At 42.4% G+C, this 17,608-nt stretch overlaps 1 protein-coding gene across 9 annotated transcripts in view; it reads left to right on the plus strand.

The window, feature by feature from the left end:
- LOC131347480 (R3H domain-containing protein 1) overlaps nt 1–15,958 on the plus strand; it is a 40,143-nt gene extending 24,185 nt beyond the window's left edge. For 3 of the 9 annotated variants that reach the window (XM_058381547.1, XM_058381553.1, XM_058381548.1), the window contains 20 exons: nt 180–239; nt 1,473–1,613; nt 2,607–2,715; nt 3,628–3,723; nt 3,971–3,999; nt 4,153–4,206; nt 4,292–4,485; nt 5,770–6,030; nt 6,407–6,546; nt 6,791–6,874; nt 8,039–8,254; nt 8,669–8,786; nt 12,058–12,212; nt 12,295–12,431; nt 12,985–13,088; nt 14,473–14,663; nt 14,803–14,941; nt 15,028–15,143; nt 15,215–15,299; nt 15,582–15,958. In XM_058381547.1, coding sequence (XP_058237530.1) covers nt 180–239; nt 1,473–1,613; nt 2,607–2,715; nt 3,628–3,723; nt 3,971–3,999; nt 4,153–4,206; nt 4,292–4,485; nt 5,770–6,030; nt 6,407–6,546; nt 6,791–6,874; nt 8,039–8,254; nt 8,669–8,786; nt 12,058–12,212; nt 12,295–12,431; nt 12,985–13,088; nt 14,473–14,663; nt 14,803–14,941; nt 15,028–15,143; nt 15,215–15,299; nt 15,582–15,898 — 2,746 coding nt within the window. In that variant the 3' untranslated portion in view covers nt 15,899–15,958. The remainder of the gene's footprint in view (nt 1–179; nt 240–1,472; nt 1,614–2,606; nt 2,716–3,627; nt 3,724–3,970; nt 4,000–4,152; nt 4,207–4,291; nt 4,486–5,769; nt 6,031–6,406; nt 6,547–6,790; nt 6,875–8,038; nt 8,255–8,668; nt 8,787–12,057; nt 12,213–12,294; nt 12,432–12,984; nt 13,089–14,472; nt 14,664–14,802; nt 14,942–15,027; nt 15,144–15,214; nt 15,300–15,581) is intronic. The other 6 variants (XM_058381550.1, XM_058381549.1, XM_058381551.1 and 3 more) reach the window with 6 other exon arrangements.
- The last annotated feature ends 1,650 nt before the right edge of the window (nt 15,959–17,608 follow it).

Genomic DNA, 17,608 nt, shown 5'->3' on the forward strand with positions numbered 1-17,608 from the left:
CTTTTCTCCTCGAACGATTCCTTTAACCCGATCAGCCGTTCAGGCTTTTGTGCTCGGATTAGGTTTCATCTCGTTTGTAAATCTGCCAGCAGATTGAACGCAGCCTAATAAGTTTTTCTCTTCTTTTTTCCCCTATGGCTAGGTTTCTAAGGAATATTAATACAGGTTTGTCGTTGCAGGGACCGAATGATGCTGCTGAAGCTGGAGCAGGACATTCTGGACTTCATCGGCAACAACGAGTAAGTTCTTCAGGACTGCGAGTGCTCTTCAAATCCACAGGGAAATAACACTGACCAATTAAATGAATTATTTAAAGACCGGACATTAGCCTGCTGCCATGTAGCTCTGAAATACTCCCATATAACCTCTTCACACACTCCTCTACATATACATCCTGTTCATATTTGTTTACATCTATTCTAAACAAAACTTTTATATATATAAAATATATATATATATATATATATATATATATATATATATATATATATATATATATATATATATATATATATATATATATATATATATATATATATATATATATATAAAATATAATATAATATAATATTTTAACTTTTTCATTTAAAAGAAACCTGTTGCACTTGCTGCCATGACTCACTACTAGCACATTTCTCCTTCTCAAACTCATCAAGGTCACATTCTAGCTTTCAGTAGCAAGTATTTTTACTATTTGAATACATGACCTTCATAAATAATAAGGAATCAATAATATGAGGGATTGTCGAAGCAGCGACAACAATGCAGAATGTTAGTGCTGATGTTTTTGTCCTTGTCTCATGCCGGAAATGCTGCTTCAGACTTCCCGAGGCCTGTGGAAAAGCAGAACCTCACTCATTAGGCTCTTGACTAGCTAAGACGAGTGAATATACACTGATTAGCCATAATAATATGACCACTGACAGGTGAAGTGAATAAGACTGATGATCTCATCATGGCACCTGTTAGTGTGTGGGATATATTAGGCAGCAAGTGAACATTTTGTCCTCAAAGTTGTGTGTTAGAAGCAGGAAAAATAGACAAGTGTAAGGATTTGAGTGAGTTTGATGAAGGGCCAAATTGTGATGGCTAGACCACTGGATCAGAGCATCTCCAAAACTGCAGCTCTTGTGGAGTGTTCCCGGTCTGCAGTGGTCGGTATCTATCAAAAGTAGTCCAAGGAAGGAAGAGTGGTGAACCGGCCACAGGGTAATGGGCGACCCAAGGCTCATTGATGAACGTGGGGAGCGAAGGCTGACCCGTGTGATCTGATCCAACAGATTAGCTACTGTTGCTCAAATTGCTGAAGAAGTTAATGCTGGTTCTGATAGAAAGGTGTCAGAATACACAGTGCGTGACGGGTCAGTGCAGCAAAATGGGGACGACAACAACATTAGGCACATGGTCATAATGTTATGCCTGATCTGTGTAAATAATGATCACGGACGTAATTCACAATGTTTTCGTCTCAGGTCCCACAAGAGGAAGTTCCCCCCTATGACATCATACCACCGGATGCTGCTGCACAGAGTGGCGGCGTATTTCGGCTTAGAACACAACGTCGACCAGAGCGGCAAATCGGTCATCATCAACAAAACCAGCAATACCAGGATGTGAGTGTCAACACACAAACTCTCCTAAACTCTCGCCTACACTTCCTGCATGGGATCTTACTTTTCTAATAACATTACGCTTCACTTAATACTTTTAATTTTTTATATATAGTTAGTGATGTGCCATTCTACTGCAGTACAGAGAGAGTTAGCAATGCCAGTTATTGTATTGCATCTTCATTGGGTTTCATTATTTATTTATTTATTTTTTATACGTTTAATTTTTTTCATCACTCATATTTGTAATGTTGTTCTATTACTTTTATTGCCATCATTAACTTTGGAGCGAAAATGAAAAGCACTTTATAAACGAGGTGTGTTATTGTTCTAACGACTCTCTTCGGACCGAGAGATGCTTATTAGCCGAGTTTTGCCTCACTTCCTGCTCGGCGATACCCCGAAAGGCGCTGACATTTACGCTTTTAAACACTAGATAGCAAAACTCGAGTTAAGTGTTCCCGGAGTTCGGTGGCATTCGGCCAAAACGGGCTGTGATGTGCAATTCAAAAAAGCAGGCAATCTGCTGAGAACGCAATCTTTTCAGCTTGTTCATGGCTTTTCTGCATTAGTATGCGTTAATATGCAGATAATGATGGTTGCTGTTATTAGTATCACAGTATTCTTACATGTGTGGATGCTGTACCTAAGATAACCTCACTGCCCAGCTCTTTTCTGTAAAGATCGACTCCTTGTTGTGTGTTTTATAATTCAGTTTTCCATCATAAGCCATCTACAGCTCGAGCACATACGCCCATAATAAATGTCCGCAATCCCATGATTCTATTCACCAGGAAAAAAACTTGTATTAAAGAGGAACCTGAGAGAGAAACGTACAGGATCGTGGCCCTGAGCTTTCACAGATATGGATATAATATTTTTTTAGTACAGCATCTTGATCACATTAAAGCTGTGAAGAACCTCGGACATAAATCAGTACAATAAATCTTTTACAACTGTTTTCAGAGTGTGAATACAAGCCTCTGTCTTTTCCAGACCGGATCAGAAGTTCTCGGAGCATATCAAAGACGACAAAACCGACGATTTCCAAAAGCGCTACATCCTGAAGAGGGACAGTTTAAGTCTAGACCAGGAGGATGGAAGGGTAAGCAACTGCACGTGGACAGACGGATGAGAAAGAACTGGAAAAGCTTTACATTGAAAAATAAATATTGTCAATTTTCTATTGGGATGAAAAGTCTATCTGTCTGTCTATCTGTATCTATTTGTCTAACTGTCTGTCTGTCTATCAATCTATCTATTTAATTTTCTGTCTATCTATCTCATCTTACTAACTGTCTGTCTGTCTATTTGTCTGTCTGTCTATCAATCTATCTATTTAATTTTCTGTCTATCTATCTCATCTTACTAACTATCTGTCTGTCTGTCTATTTGTCTGTCTGTCTATCAATCTATCTCTTTAATTTTTTGTCTCTATCCGTCTGTCTGTCTGTCTCTGTCTATTTGTCTGTCTATCAATCTATCTATTTAATTTTCTCTGTCTGTCCGTCTGTCTGCATATCTGTCTATATATTTGTCTAACTATCTGTCTGTCTATCAGTCTATCTATTTAATTTTCTGTCTCTATCTACCTGTCTGCCTGTCTATCTATTTGTCTAACTATCTATCTGTCTGTCTATTTAATTGTCTGTCTGTCTATCTATCGGAATTCTACTCATGATAATTATATGTTTTTAGGCTTCATGGAAATCTGTCCTTATTCACTGCCATTAACACAGTAGCTTTCAATATTGTTGACCTTGAAAAATTCCCAGATATTCTGGTTACTGTTAGTCAGTCTGGAAAAAGTCACGGAAAATCTTCTCCCCCCGGATAGTGCAAAAAAAAAAAATCCTGACCTGGATCGTGACTGATTTTAAACCCCGAAGACCAACAGTTTCCCAGACACTCCCAGGCACTTGGATACAAGACGACACGGTCATATTGTTTGGCTTGCGGACGTCTAAAGGTGAACGCTGGCTCGCATATTTAAACGCGTCTTTGTTTACTTGTGTAGCTGAGGATGCGCCTGAAGGACGACCGGAGGAGCAAATCCATCGAGGAGAGAGAGGAGGAGTACCAAAGAGCACGAGAGCGGATCTTCGCTCAGGATGTGAGCTTCACTGGCAATAATAATAATAATAATACTTTTAGTAGTAAATAATAATAATAACACAAATAATAATAATGTCTTTAGTGATAAATAATAATACTTCTAGTGGTTGTTAATAATACATTTAGTCATGAATAATAATAATAATACCTTTATTGATAATATAACTTAAAAAAAAAAAATTATAGATGTAATAAATAATAATGTAGTAATGCTGCTTTTTTTTTTTTTTTTTTAAACTCCACAGGGTCAAGATCATTTCCAGGTTGATAAACGGTAAAGTCTGTCTATCTATATAATTGTTACTTCTCTATTACATGAATTCCTATGGGAATCTATTATTATTATTATTAGTGTTATTATTAGTGTTATTATTAGTGTTATTTGCATATTATTTCTTATTTATGATTTTGTTCTCTTGTGCTGTAGGATTCAGGAGGACATGGGTTACATTAGCAGCCATCAGAAACGGCAAATCTTCAGGTAGTGCACAGTACATTATTATACAGATAGGTTCACTTAAAGGTGTGATACAAATCAGGTGTGTGTGTATGTGTGTGTGTTGCAGGTTGAGGGACAGCAGCTCGGAGAACGAGCCACGAAGCCTGGAGCCACGGCCATGGAGCAGCACAGACTCGGACAGCTCGCACAGAAACGGCAGGCCGGCCATCACTAAAGCCAGCAGCTTCAGCAGCATCAGCGTGCTGATTCGCAGAGACAGCACTGCTAGCAGCAGGAGCACAGGGAGACTGTCTAAAACTGGTACACACACACACACACGTATGTGCATCAGGAGAACTAGTTCTTAGACATAAGCGTGCTAATTCCAACATCACATCAGCTTCTGTGTAATACAGATAGGAGAGAGAAGGCAAATTATTCAAACATGTACAATTCCACACAGACAGGCTGTTAGAAACACACACACACCCCACATGCCCTCTGTGCAAATACCATTAGACTGTTTTAATGTGTCTCTCTCTCTGTCTCTCTCTCTCTCTCATTCACTCACACACATACACTCTCTATCTTCAGCCGAAAGAGCAGCAGCAGGGTGTATAATGGCACACGCCCAAGCTATCTAAAATAGGTGACACACATGTGAACCCACACACACACACACACTAAAAGCCTCAGGAATGTCTAGAACAAGTAAGAAATGCACATTAAAAAAATCACACACTGCGATTTTCTATACATTCTCAATGTCGTTATCTAACACTCTGTCTCACCATCCATTTTCTATCTCTGTGCATGCGCTTGTCCCCCTGCTGGCATCACTGCTGCTCACACACACACACACACACACACACAGCATTCAGTGTAAATATTTTTGCTCTAGTCATCCTCTCTCCATCCTCCTTTCACCCTAAAACAAAAGCAGCAGCATCCCCATTCACGGCCGTCCCCCAGCCTGCGTTCATCGCTTATTAATGCGCTGATATTTAACGGCCCATATATAATTCCCTTTTAATATTTAACAGCCTCTCTTCCATCGAGTGACCTCTCCCTGTGTCTGTGTCCTGCTGACATGAAAAAAGCCCCCTGAGAAGCTTTTGTGTGTGAGAGCAGTCCTGGATGTACAGCCCCGTAGTGAATGGAATCAGCAGTAGCCTGACATGATGTTTCGGAGATTTCTTGTATTTATTCACTCTAGATTGTGAACAAACGAGCCTTTTTTAATATTAACAGATTCTACACTCGGTCCGGATGCGTAGAAGGTGCAAAAAAAAATGGTTTGGTACCAAGTATACAAGAATGAAAAACGATGAAGGCCGGACGTGGTGAAGGACATCCATTTAACGTTTCCTGTTCAGTTAGAATAGAAGAAACGACTCAGACAAGTCGCCATGGCAACACCGCCGCATGCACATTAATTCAATTTGGGTTTTTTTTGGCCAAGTTCTATTCATTTTCATTTTCACCATAATCTCCTATTGCTTGCTTCATCGCCACACCTGTATCGTTGTGTCCAAGCTAATTTTTTCCTCCCAAAACCCACAGAACACAAAACTAGTTTTTTTTTTCCATTACTTCTCGTCACAGGTTCTGACTCCTGTAGTAGTGTAGGTTCGTCTACCGGCTCTCTGTCTCGTCCCGCCTTGTCGTTACCCATCCAAGCTGTGCCCGCTCCGACCAGGCATGTCGGTGCAAGCACCAGAGACCCGGGCCCTCCGATGTCCGCCACGAACGCCACCACCCGTGCTGATACTAACACTAGTGCTAACGCTAACACAAGCTACTACCTCCTTCCTCTGGAGGCCTCAGGCATCCCAGCGGGCAGCGTGCTGCTACACTCTCAAACAGGTGCGTACCACCTGCCCCAGTTCCAGCAGGAGGGGGGGTGGAGTCTGTTACCACTGCCGAGTGAATATGTTGTTTTTCGGCAGCAGGGAAATATAGGAGACGCTGCTAATTATGTCCATTTGACATTTTTGTATATTATAAAGATGTCTCAATGTTTAAAAATATGCCATCACAATCATCTGAGTGATCAGGGACTTTTTCTGAAGCATTTAAAATAATAATGCTTTAATATCCAAGTCAGACTCGTGGCCCTGCTTTTCTTGTCTTAACGATGTCTTGACTAACTCCTCACAGCTCTCTCTGTGCTGTTCTGTAAAGTGAAGCCTAATCTAGATTTAATGACACTAATGAGAACCCGTTCTTTCTGACGCTGCAGGTCAGCCATTCGCGAGCCCCGACGGCGCCACTGTGGTCTACAACCCCGGCTTGACATCACAGCAGGGGAGGGGCCAGCAGCACATGGCTCCGCCTCCTCCACCTCCGCAGCACCAGCCAACCAATCATGTTGTAACACAGGTTAGTGTAGCGTCTTTTTCTTCCACATCAGCCTACCAGTGATCAGCGTACAACATGCTAAATCTGTGAAAGCTAGATTCAGTTCTGTAGCCCGTCATGTCTCTGCCTGCTCGTTGCATCCGTTCCTGTTATACCGTTGTCTCTCCTCTCCTTTCAGTGTGAATTTGAGACATTATTTCTTCGATGTCTTCTGCTCCATCGCTGTCTTTTTTTTTTTTTTCTCCTCTCTCTCTCTCCTCTGCAGCATTGTGGTCAGTGTGTGCAGTACTCAACGATCTCTTATCCTCCTCCGCTCCTGCCTGTTCCTCTAAACCAACACTACACTGTGGTACTGCTCTCCCTCTCTTCCTCCATCTCTCTCTCTCTCTCTCTCTCCCTTGATCCCTCTCTCTCTCTCTCTCTCTCTCTCTCTCGCTATTTCTCCATCTTCCTCTTTCTCCCTCCCTCCATCTTTCTCTCTCTCTCTCTCTCTCTCTCTCTCTCTCAGTAACACCCTGTCTTCTCTCACTCCCCTGATTTTCTTCATACTTCCCTCCCCCTCCTCCTCTGCTCATCTTGTTATTCTCTTGTTTGTCTGATCATTTGAACTAGATTTATTTTTAATGGATTTTTTTTTACTACTTGTTAGAACCATTTGCACTCCATCGGTTCCATTACCATAATTCATCACCATCTCATCCGGTTCATCCGGTTAAACTTAACAATTCTTAACTGCCTATATAACTTGGAGTCAGCTTGTCGGCTCGCTCGTCAATATCGATGCTGAAAATGTTATATTTATGTTAAAGCTGGAAAGCTGGCGATGACAATGTCTAATGGCACAATAGAAATAATTTAAGGCGCCCCGCAGCCATTTAATACACCGCCATCTCTGTAGAACAGAACGGAGCGGCACTCTCTTAGATGTTAGCAGTGGGAAATGGCCCAGACTCTGACAGATCTAAATCCTCAAGTTTTCAGTCCTGCTTTTTAGCTTTCCGAGCTTTCTAAGAGCAGCCATATCGCCCTCGCTTCTCCGGAGACTTTTGATTGGCAGGTCAAAAGGGGGAGTCTGCATATTAAGAGTGTCTGCTCACTCCTTTTGACTCTAGTGGCGTGATGATGCAGCAGCGAGGCTTTATACTGCTTTAGAGAATTATGTCACAGGAATATTACTTTCAGGTCACTTGAGGGAAAAATCGCTTGCCGTTTAAAGTACAGAAGAAATGATGAAGGGAGTGGGGTATGCTTTTCTGTATAGGAGCAGAGCAGCTATTTCCCTGATCAAGGAGTTTCGTGGCAACCAGCAGCTGTTCTGTAATTTAATCCTGTTTGAACATGGTTGGAGCAAAATCTGATTTGGGGATATATATTTTTAACATAATTTGACTCGCAACCTTTTTTTATTTTTTTTATTTTGAAGTAGCTGTGTAAATAGGTGAATATTTCATTACTATAGATGAGTAAAGCAGAGTGTTTAGGTTAAGGAAGTGTGTGTGTGTGTGTGTTGCAGCAGGACAGTCTGGGAAACCAGTTCAGCCAGTTGAGCCTGGCACCGGGCGAAGTGCCAGACCACCAGACGGGCGTCTATTCCCACTCCATGGTGCTCCAGAATCCGGCCCCCACCGGCTACATGCTCCAGCCTGGTCAGCCTGTCCCCGTGCCCACATACCCACCACCCACACCCAGCATCCAGCAGCAGGGATACATACAGCAGCCTGTGCAGCAGGTACCGACACACACACACATTACTGTGCACTCGGCGCTTCTCATCTTGCTGCTCATGTTAAGAATAACCGCTGAAGATTACCTAAAGGAAACACACAACCCATCATGAGCTGCACTTCAGATTTACGGATCCCAAGCCCCGCTCACATTTTATAACTGTTCCTTCAGGCTTAAAGTACTCTTGAGAATGATGCGTCAGTGATGATGACTAAATCACGTTATACTTGTATTGGTTTTGTGGACCTTCCCCAACATTAAATGTAGCTCTAAATGGATAAAAAAGGTTTGTTAGCTGATTGCTTTGGTGTAAGAGGAATAAAACATCACAAGACATTGGGGCAGAGCCACATCTTGTCCGTAACAAACATCTGATAAATAAATGTCTAAACTTTGGTGTGTGTGTGTGTGTCTGCAGATGTCAGCGTGTTACTGTGCTCCTGGTCAGTATCCCCACTCGAACCAGCACTACAGACCAGTCACCCCAGTACACTACAGCGGCCCCCAGAGTCAACCAGTGCCACCACAACAACCAGGTAGACGCAGTATTAATCGCACTACATTGGGATTGATTCACGTTTTGTCATGGGAGTGTAGAAATCAGTGGAGGGGGTGTGGTTACGTCACACCGATAGTGATTTTGGTTTTTGTGTGTGGCAATTTTGGGTGGTAGGAGGCGGGGCCGTGCCACTGTCTGAGAGGCAGTACGATTCTCACAGTGAACCGGTCTCTTTTCCCATCGCTCACTCCCAGCTTCTCATCTCTCACCTCTCTGTGTGTGTGTGTTGTATGGTTGTAGTGCAGGAGTAAGAGCAACAGCGCAATTTTATTCAGTATTTGATCATCAGGGATGAATCCAGACATTTTTCTGTTCTTGTGGTTGTTCTGCAAGATGCTTAATGTTTAATAATTCATGGAATAAGCCTAGTTCGAGAGCAGAAGATTCCAGCCATGACAAGCAAACTGTCCTGTTCGGGAAGATGTCCTTAATTCCTCCATTAGTTACTCACACTGTTCACATAAATGAGTATATAACATGCTACACAACTACAGGTAGCACATCATGCCTGCGTGTATGTGGGAACAAAAACAGATGGCAAGGAATACAAAGACATGCTGATATAAGGGGGAAATAATCACCGGTGGCACAGTGGGATGTTGCTGGATGCAAAACTTTCACCAGGCTGAAGGGGATTACATGAGCCTTTCTACTATATCAGGAAACTCTGACTTTCGAAGGCGAATACAGGAGACGCGTACACATTTCTAATCCATTTATTATCAGTCCTGGATCATGGGATCCCTGCTAATTAGGTGTAGCTATAGAAATGACCGAACACATTCATAAGAAGGTTAATGAACATTTCCTGATTCAGGAATTCAGCACTGGTGCTGAAAATATTTTTTTTTTTTACCATGCATATGTACTCGTGCTCATGAATTGTGAAACCTTTACCCCTCGTTGAGAACACTGTGGACAGAATCCATTTCAGAGCGTGCGTGGGTGTGTTAGCGTGAACTCGTACATGTGTGGCGCCGAATAAAGAGGCTTTTATTCTCTTCATGTCTGCTCTGAGTGAGTAGAAAAAATAGCCATCCTGACTTTCTCTCCATTGCGCTCCCTCTCTCTCTCTCTCTCTCTCTCTCTCTCTCTTCCCACTCTTGAATTGATTGCTGCCGCCTGCCACAAAGGAGGTGGCCAGACATTTAAAAAAAAAAAAAGAAAAAATGCATACAGGCTCGGAGAAAAGAGCCGTCTGTCTGCTGTCGCTCGTCTTAAACGTCCTACTCCGCCTAAGTCACACATACCCACACACACACAAGCCTAGTCAAACTGAATTAAAGAGCAAGGAAGCAATGGAGGGGAAAAGAAGAAGCACAGCCGGTGGGGGAAACGTGTAGGACGACGCACAATAGAGTCTGGGCTTCCGAACAAATTTATCCAGACGGAGAACAGCAACAAAAAAGCAGAGATGAAGAGAAGAGAGGATGCAGAAAGAGCGCAGAGCCTCAGCTTCCAGGCTTGACCTTCTCTGCCTTTTTTTTGTGTTGCGTGCACACACATCGATCGCTCATCATTCTTTAATGTGCCTCCCACGCACCCTGGCGTCCAGCTCCTTCCTGTCCTGTCACGTGTCCGACAACCAGAACGCCCAAGCTGATCATCTTCCCACCAGCCAGTTTCATTGTGTAATATTTAAACTACACATTTTCTAAACACCCCCCCCCTCAAAACAGACGCTATATTTTCGCGTTAATGTCCGTTTCAAAAGGTCATGCAAAAATAATGAGATCTCCGTCTAGGGAACTCATTTATTTTCTCCAAAATTCCACATTTATTCACTTCATTGACCGCTGTTTACCATGTCACCGTGCAAAGTCCTTTAAGCACTTAATGGGAATTTTATCACGGGCCGCAGCGTAAAATTGTGCATAAATGAATGAGTCGCGCATACTGTGATGTCTATAAAATTTTGCTCGCTGCGCATGCACCACCGCTCTCTAAAAATATATCACACCACTGATACTTGGAAAAAGGAAGAAGAAAATGCTTCACGATGCACCGCAGTGTCTCTAAACCGTGCTCCTGAAACATTGTCAGTGACTTCTTTTCATTTCAGGTTTATGTTAAAATCAGTCTTCCAGAGGGAAAGAGGTGAAATTGAATAGAAGAGTGGAAATAAATTCATTTCAGTTGGAATTAGGGTTGGGGAATTTTCAAGGCTGGAAACTTTCCATGGGAATAAACTGTGAATTTGCAAAATTGCAGGTTAGCCTATAACAGGGAACTGAAATTTAGTTGGAAAAAATATCTTTCAGCATAAATCTTGGTTAAAACGAGCAGATTTAATGCCATTTCAGGTGAATTTCTAGCCTGTATATTCCTCAATCACATGCACTGCAGGGCTACTGAGGCCACACCTCCACATGCACTGGTCATTTCTTAAATCCTGTACACAAAATAATTTAAAATAATTGTCCATCTTGGTGTGTAGTCATGGAAATTACAGAAATATTACATCAATTTATATATTTAAGACACATACACTAACTGAGCAAACATTTAGGTGAGATGATCATCATCCCCACACACACTGTCCCCCCTTTTTATGGGAGATGCTTTCATTTTACAGCAAACATAAGGAAATATAAGCTTTATTTTCAACTTTTATGCTTTTGTGTTCAATGACAGAATGAAAAGTTCTACATACAATTAAGTCCAAAATCTTATAAAACTGTATGCATTAGTTTTCTTGTATCAGCTCATGACCAAACTAAATCTTTATATTTGTTTGTATATACAGTTTATATAAATTTCCCCAAAGTTTCCCACTTGGAATATTGGAAATTTGGAACCATGGAAATTTTCCACCCCTTTGCAAACCCTGGTTTGAAGGAGAGAATCCCATCGAGTCTCAGCGTTTAGGATTTCTGCCTGCAGAATGATCACTGGACATGCAAAAAATATTCTTTGAGCTCTTTTTTTAAAAAAAAAAAAAAAAAAAAATAATGATAAAGCCTGGGTGGATTTGGTTAATCCGACCTTATCAGCTCTTTAATATCTTCGGAGGCGAGGCGAGGCGGTGACATGGCACATAAACGTAATTGCCCGAGCAAAGCGATGTGGATTATGACTATCTCCCTGATTTTTATTAGAAGAGGGTAATACAGGTGTAGGGTGTGTTCAACTCTGAAGAAATTGAGGTCATGACACTCTTCTAAATGTCAATACAACGCTCAGACACATCGTGTGTGTGTGAGAGATCGCAGCATTCTCTTAAGTTGTTTGTTCACCACAACCCTCAGGTTATCAGACCATCATGCCCAGTCAAGCTCCCAACTACCAAGGCATGATGGGAGCTCAGCAGCCTCAGAGCCAATCACTGGTCAGTAGCCAGGCTGGGATAACCAATCAGATTCAGGGTGTGGTGGTGCAGTACCCGCCCATGCCGCCCTATCAGGTCAGTGCTGTTTGACCCTTTTGTGATTTAAAGACTTTTTTTAAGGAATGACACCAGTAGTAACATCTGTGTGTGTGTGTAGGGCTCCCAGAATGTTCCTCAGCCAGCCTATCAGCAGCAGCTTGTTCTGCAGGGGCCGACCAATCAGACCCCGGTACCCTCAGCCAGCATGCAGGTGTACTACAGTGTGCTGCCTCCTGGACAACACTCCACTGTTAGGTATTACACACACACCTCTCTTTTGTTCCATAACGTAAGCTTATATATATACATGGTTTCATTTTAATGTGTCTGTGTGTGTCTCTCTCTCTCTCTTTCTCTCTCTCACTCAAACACACACACTTCCATTGATTTATTAACCTGCCTAAAGCTTATATATACACATAGTTTAATTTTAACATGTCTCTCTTCCTCTCTATAACGCACACACACTTCCATTAACCTGTCTTAATCTTTTATGTGCATGGTTTCTTTTTTTTAATGCACCCACATTAAAGCTTCTAAAGACCTCATTTATGGTTTTGTGTCTTTAGTAGTAATTGTCATTTGGTTTATGACCAGCAGATTTAAAAATTTTCCACATGCGCGCGCACATTTTTCTTAAAATCACTGGACACACGTGTGTGTAGATAGATGTGCGTTATTGTTTTACAGAATGCACATGTTTTATTTTAACGAACCAGTTTCTCAGACTCAGCAAAGGGGATCCTAATCACACTAATCAATCTTTATTTCCTTTGCTGTTTTCTTTCTCTGTGTGTGTGCGCGTTAGTTCCACCGTGGGCTTCCTGCCACCTCCGGGTTCCGAGCAGATGCAGTTCCCCAGGGCCGCCTCTCCCTGTGGCTCTCAGCCGATCCCGGCGCAGCAGTGCACAGGTATTGCCGAGCTCTCAGCCAATGGGGTGGCAGCGAGCCACAAAACGCACCATAGGAAAGCAGGAAAAGTAACGTTCCCTTTGAAACACGAGACGATGCGTGAAATGTTGCGAGAAACCGCAGTTTGACAGAAGAAGCATGGAAATGCGCATATAAATCAGTGTCACACCCGCATTCTCATCAGCAAAGCAAGAGACCAAAAAACTTTTAGCTTAATTCTCTAAATTCATCTACTTGATGTTTAAGGTTTTTAGAGTTTCATGAATTATAGAGGTGTATAGAGTTTCAATAAATTGCTTCTTTTTCCCCAGTAAATTATATTATATAACTCTTATTGCGATGATCAGCCAGCAGCAAAACATCTTTTAAACATAATTTTCTTTTATTGCTTGCATTATGCTCCTGATGTTAATGGAAACTTGGCTTCTGAGTAGTTAGAACAATTTTGTGGATATAATCAGCAAAGTAGTATTACTCAGTGGCTTTTCGGGTTTCTTGGAGTCTCCTCGCTCGGTGGTGCTCACTGCTGCTGTGGATAGATCTGTGAGACCAGGAGACCTCAGTGGACAGAGCCACGGATCTGCCGTTACATCTGTCAGCTTGTGACAGCAAGGAATTAGTGTCTATAATGAACTCAGAAACTGACCTAATAGTTCCCCATAAGCACTTGGTTGCTGTTGAAGAAAGAACATTAAGTAGTTATAGTTACATTATTTACTGTCTAGGGTCACCCAAATGAGGATGAGGTTCCCTTCTGAACCTGGTTCCTCTCAAGGTTTCTTCCTCATGTCATCTCAGGGAGTTTTTCCTCACCACAGCCGCTGTAGGCTTCTCATTAGGGATAAAATAGTAACTTGACTTTAACGTTTTTTTCCCTTTTCTGTTTCTATACTTCTGTAAAGCTGCTTTGAGACAATGTCCAATCTTAGTCTTTATAAATATATCATCTCCTGTAAATGTAATGTTTCTCCTTAGCGGTATTTATTTATTGTTATGAAAATATCACATTTATCCTCTTCATTAACCGTGTCGTGTCGTAAACAGCACATTGTAAGCCCCTGTAAGCACTTAATAGGAGTTTTATGACAGCGAACCGCCTTAAATCAACGGTAAACGTTAATGAACAGAGAACTCGAGCGTGCTATGAACAGAACACATGTCTTGGATGAGTTGTGGTGAAGAAAATGGGTTTTAATGAGACAAGAGCGGGGCTGAATTGCACTGACCGTTCATTGGGGTAATAAACAGCTTTAATTGGTTAGTGTGTGTGTGCAGATCATGTTGCTTTTCTTTACAAGAGAATTGTTTTTGCCTTTGCAAACTTTCTGGCCTGATCTATGGGAAGTGTTTTCATGGAAATATTTACGCCAATCTGCTTTGGCAGGTGTACCTCCGGCGCCCCCTGGTGGCAGTGGTGTGCTGATGATGCAGCTGAGTGTGCCTCCCCCTCCTCCTCCTGCTGCTACCCAGTGGAAACAAAACAAATACTACAGCCTGGACCAGCAGCACCAACACCACGGCTCCAAACCGTCAGAGCTGGGCCTGGTGGACACGTCACAGGTGCGTTCACACCAGGTGAATCAAGCAGAGTCACATTATTCACTACTTTCTGTGTAATTACTAATGCTGTCTAAATATCATGGAGTAGCAATCCAACCTTAGTTGGGATTATTAGTGTTCAGTTGAAAATCTCCTGTAAAACATCTCTCTCCAGAACAGTCCTCAGCTGACCAGCCCCGCCCCTTCTCCCGCCCACTCTCCTGGTCCGCCCCATCTGGCCAATCTAAAGGGAATCCGTCCCGGTCTTGCCCCTCTTCCAATAATGCCTCAGTTCTCTCGCCCCTTTCTTCAAGGTGAGTGTCACAGGGCACATGTGTGAGGGTCACTCCGTTGTACACTATTGACTGTCCACTTCATGTGGCGCTCTGTGTCTCGACAGGTGATGGCAGATATCCTTTACTTGGACAGCCTTTACAGTACAATCATCCTATCCGACCTCCTCTAATGCACGGCTCCCATCTGGTCAACCACCACCACTACCATCATCACCATCAGGTTATACACACACACACACATGTATCTGCTGTTGCAGATGGACAGTTTTGCTGATGCCTCTTATTTTTCAGGGTCCTATGGGAATCCGTCATGGGGGGCGTGGCCGAAGACCAACAAAGAAATCACTGTCCACTGATAGTAACACAGGGGAGATAGGTAACACCCAAATCTCTCACACACACACACACTTATACACACATGTAAACACCCCCTTCCCCTCCTTATTCCTGTCTTTTCAATGAAAAGGCACCTATGTTATCCATTCACAGTGAAGCATGGTGCAGGCAGCATCATGTTAATCTATTACACTACACACTAGCCTCTCCCACTTTTTTTTTTTTTTTTTTTTTTTTTAAACTAATGCAAGACTCATCAGTAATGTGTTTAGTTGTTTTTTAATCAACTAATCAATTACTGTTGTTATGAATGATCTCTCAGCGACCGGTCGTGTCCTGGAGGTGACGGACCTGCCAGCAGGCATCAGCCGCGCCGAGGCCGACTCTCTGCTGGCAGAGCTGGGCAAGGCAGGCGCTCTGATCAAATGGCTGCCGGAGCAGTCCCAGCACCCCCAGCGTTCGGAGAGCAGCACCGTGACGGCCGACCCCTCGGTCATGATCCCGCGCGACCTCGCCTCTACCTACACCATCCTGGCCACCTTCCCATCAAAGCAAGCGGCGCAGAGCGCGCTGCTAAAACTCAACACCTCCATTGGCACATTTAGACTCAAGGCCATCCAGAGGGCTGGCTCTCAGTGAGGCCACGGCTCCTCATCCTCAACCCCCACCCCACCCCACCACCACCATTTCCTGCCTCACTACTTCCCGTTTCTGTTGTGTTTTCATGGTTTTGTTTGCATCACTGTGGACAACTGGGTTTGATAGTTGTCTGGGGCTTTTTTTTCACTGGGGTTTGTTTAATACAAGGGGGAAAAAGACAAAAAAAATATCTGAATCGTTACTGTTGAGATTATTTAATCGAACCAAAAACAAGAAAGGAAAAAAAAAAAGACACGTTTTGCAATTTTTCTAAAGACTTACAAGATGCTTTACCAGAAAGACAGCATGGTGTATTTTGTACTGCTGAATGGAAGCTTGGACCACGTGCACTCGCTCTGTCTCGTTTGTGAGTCCGTCTTTTTTTTTTTTTTTTTTTTTTAAAGGGGTGTGGGTGGGGATGGTGAAAATACCGTCTACTCAGATTTCGGTACGTCGACGAAGCCGCAAACAAGAGAAAGCTTCAACTTCTTGTGCCTTCAACCACAACTACACTGTCGCTGACGGGAAAAACGACGTCGCCGGAAAAGAACAAAAAAACGTTTGAGAAAATAATTGGTCCTCCTCCTGCTTTTTCTCTGAATGTCATCTGTTCCAGGCACGAATGGGAGCTCTGATAGCTGATCAGACTGGCTCTGGGTTTTAATTTTAATTTATACATGGCCATTTTAAAAAAACAAACTAACTAAAAATTCACTCCAGCTCCACCCCAACCCCCCCCCTCCCTCTCCTTCTCTGCAGAAGTGTGTGCATTTATTTTTTTTTTTTTTTTTGGAAAAGTTCTATGTTTTTATTTCAGTTTGAAACCAATAAATGTTTACACCAAACCGTGCGCATTCTTTTATTTAAACGGAAACAGCGCCATCTAACATCTCCGTCTTTACTCTAGTGTGTTATTTCCACTAAAAGTTAGACACGTGTGTTTTTTGTTTTTATCCTGTTTACTGAATTCTTCCTAAAACAGGAAGTGAAAACAATGATGAATAAAAAAAAACAAACTAACTAAAAAAAAAAAATGAATATATGGCCCTAAATGAAGGCCAGTCAGATCCACACAGCGTGGGTAAGTACACCAACACTCCTGTTTAAATGGATCAATTCTGTCTTAATCTTAAGCACTGATTTAATTTTAGTTTATTTTGGTAATGCACAATGAGTTCAGTGTCCTCAAGTTCTCTACACAGAAAAGATTCAAATTTCTGAATGATCTCAGCTTTATTATATAGATCTGTTTGCCCTGACAAGTGAAACCTGGTCTCTTAGCTAAGTGACCGAATCACTTTCCACTCGTGATCGGGGGCAAATCCCTTCTTCAAGGATCACTAACATGCAAATGCAACCACACCTGCTGCTCTTCTTCTTCTTCCACTTCTTGTCCCCAGATCATTGTGATGTAGTTATAGAAAGCTCACAGAGGCTTATGAGGATTCAGAATACAATAAAATAGACCCGGTGGTGACTGAAACAGTATGGAGATGATGTCCATCACTTAGACTAAGACAATAGATGTCTCTTGGGTACCGAGGTTACTTGGGTAATTGATCATATGGTGCCAGAAGAGTGTTTATTTCACCTGATACGTAAGGAATTAAGGAAAAGAGAAACAATAATCAATGACTGGCTGCTGTAATGCAGTCTACCATTGCACATTTTCCAATTATTATAACATCTCTTATAGTTCACCACAGAGGG

This window comes from Hemibagrus wyckioides, linkage group LG27, assembly GCF_019097595.1.
Source record: "Hemibagrus wyckioides isolate EC202008001 linkage group LG27, SWU_Hwy_1.0, whole genome shotgun sequence".
Lineage (NCBI taxonomy): Eukaryota > Metazoa > Chordata > Actinopteri > Siluriformes > Bagridae > Hemibagrus > Hemibagrus wyckioides.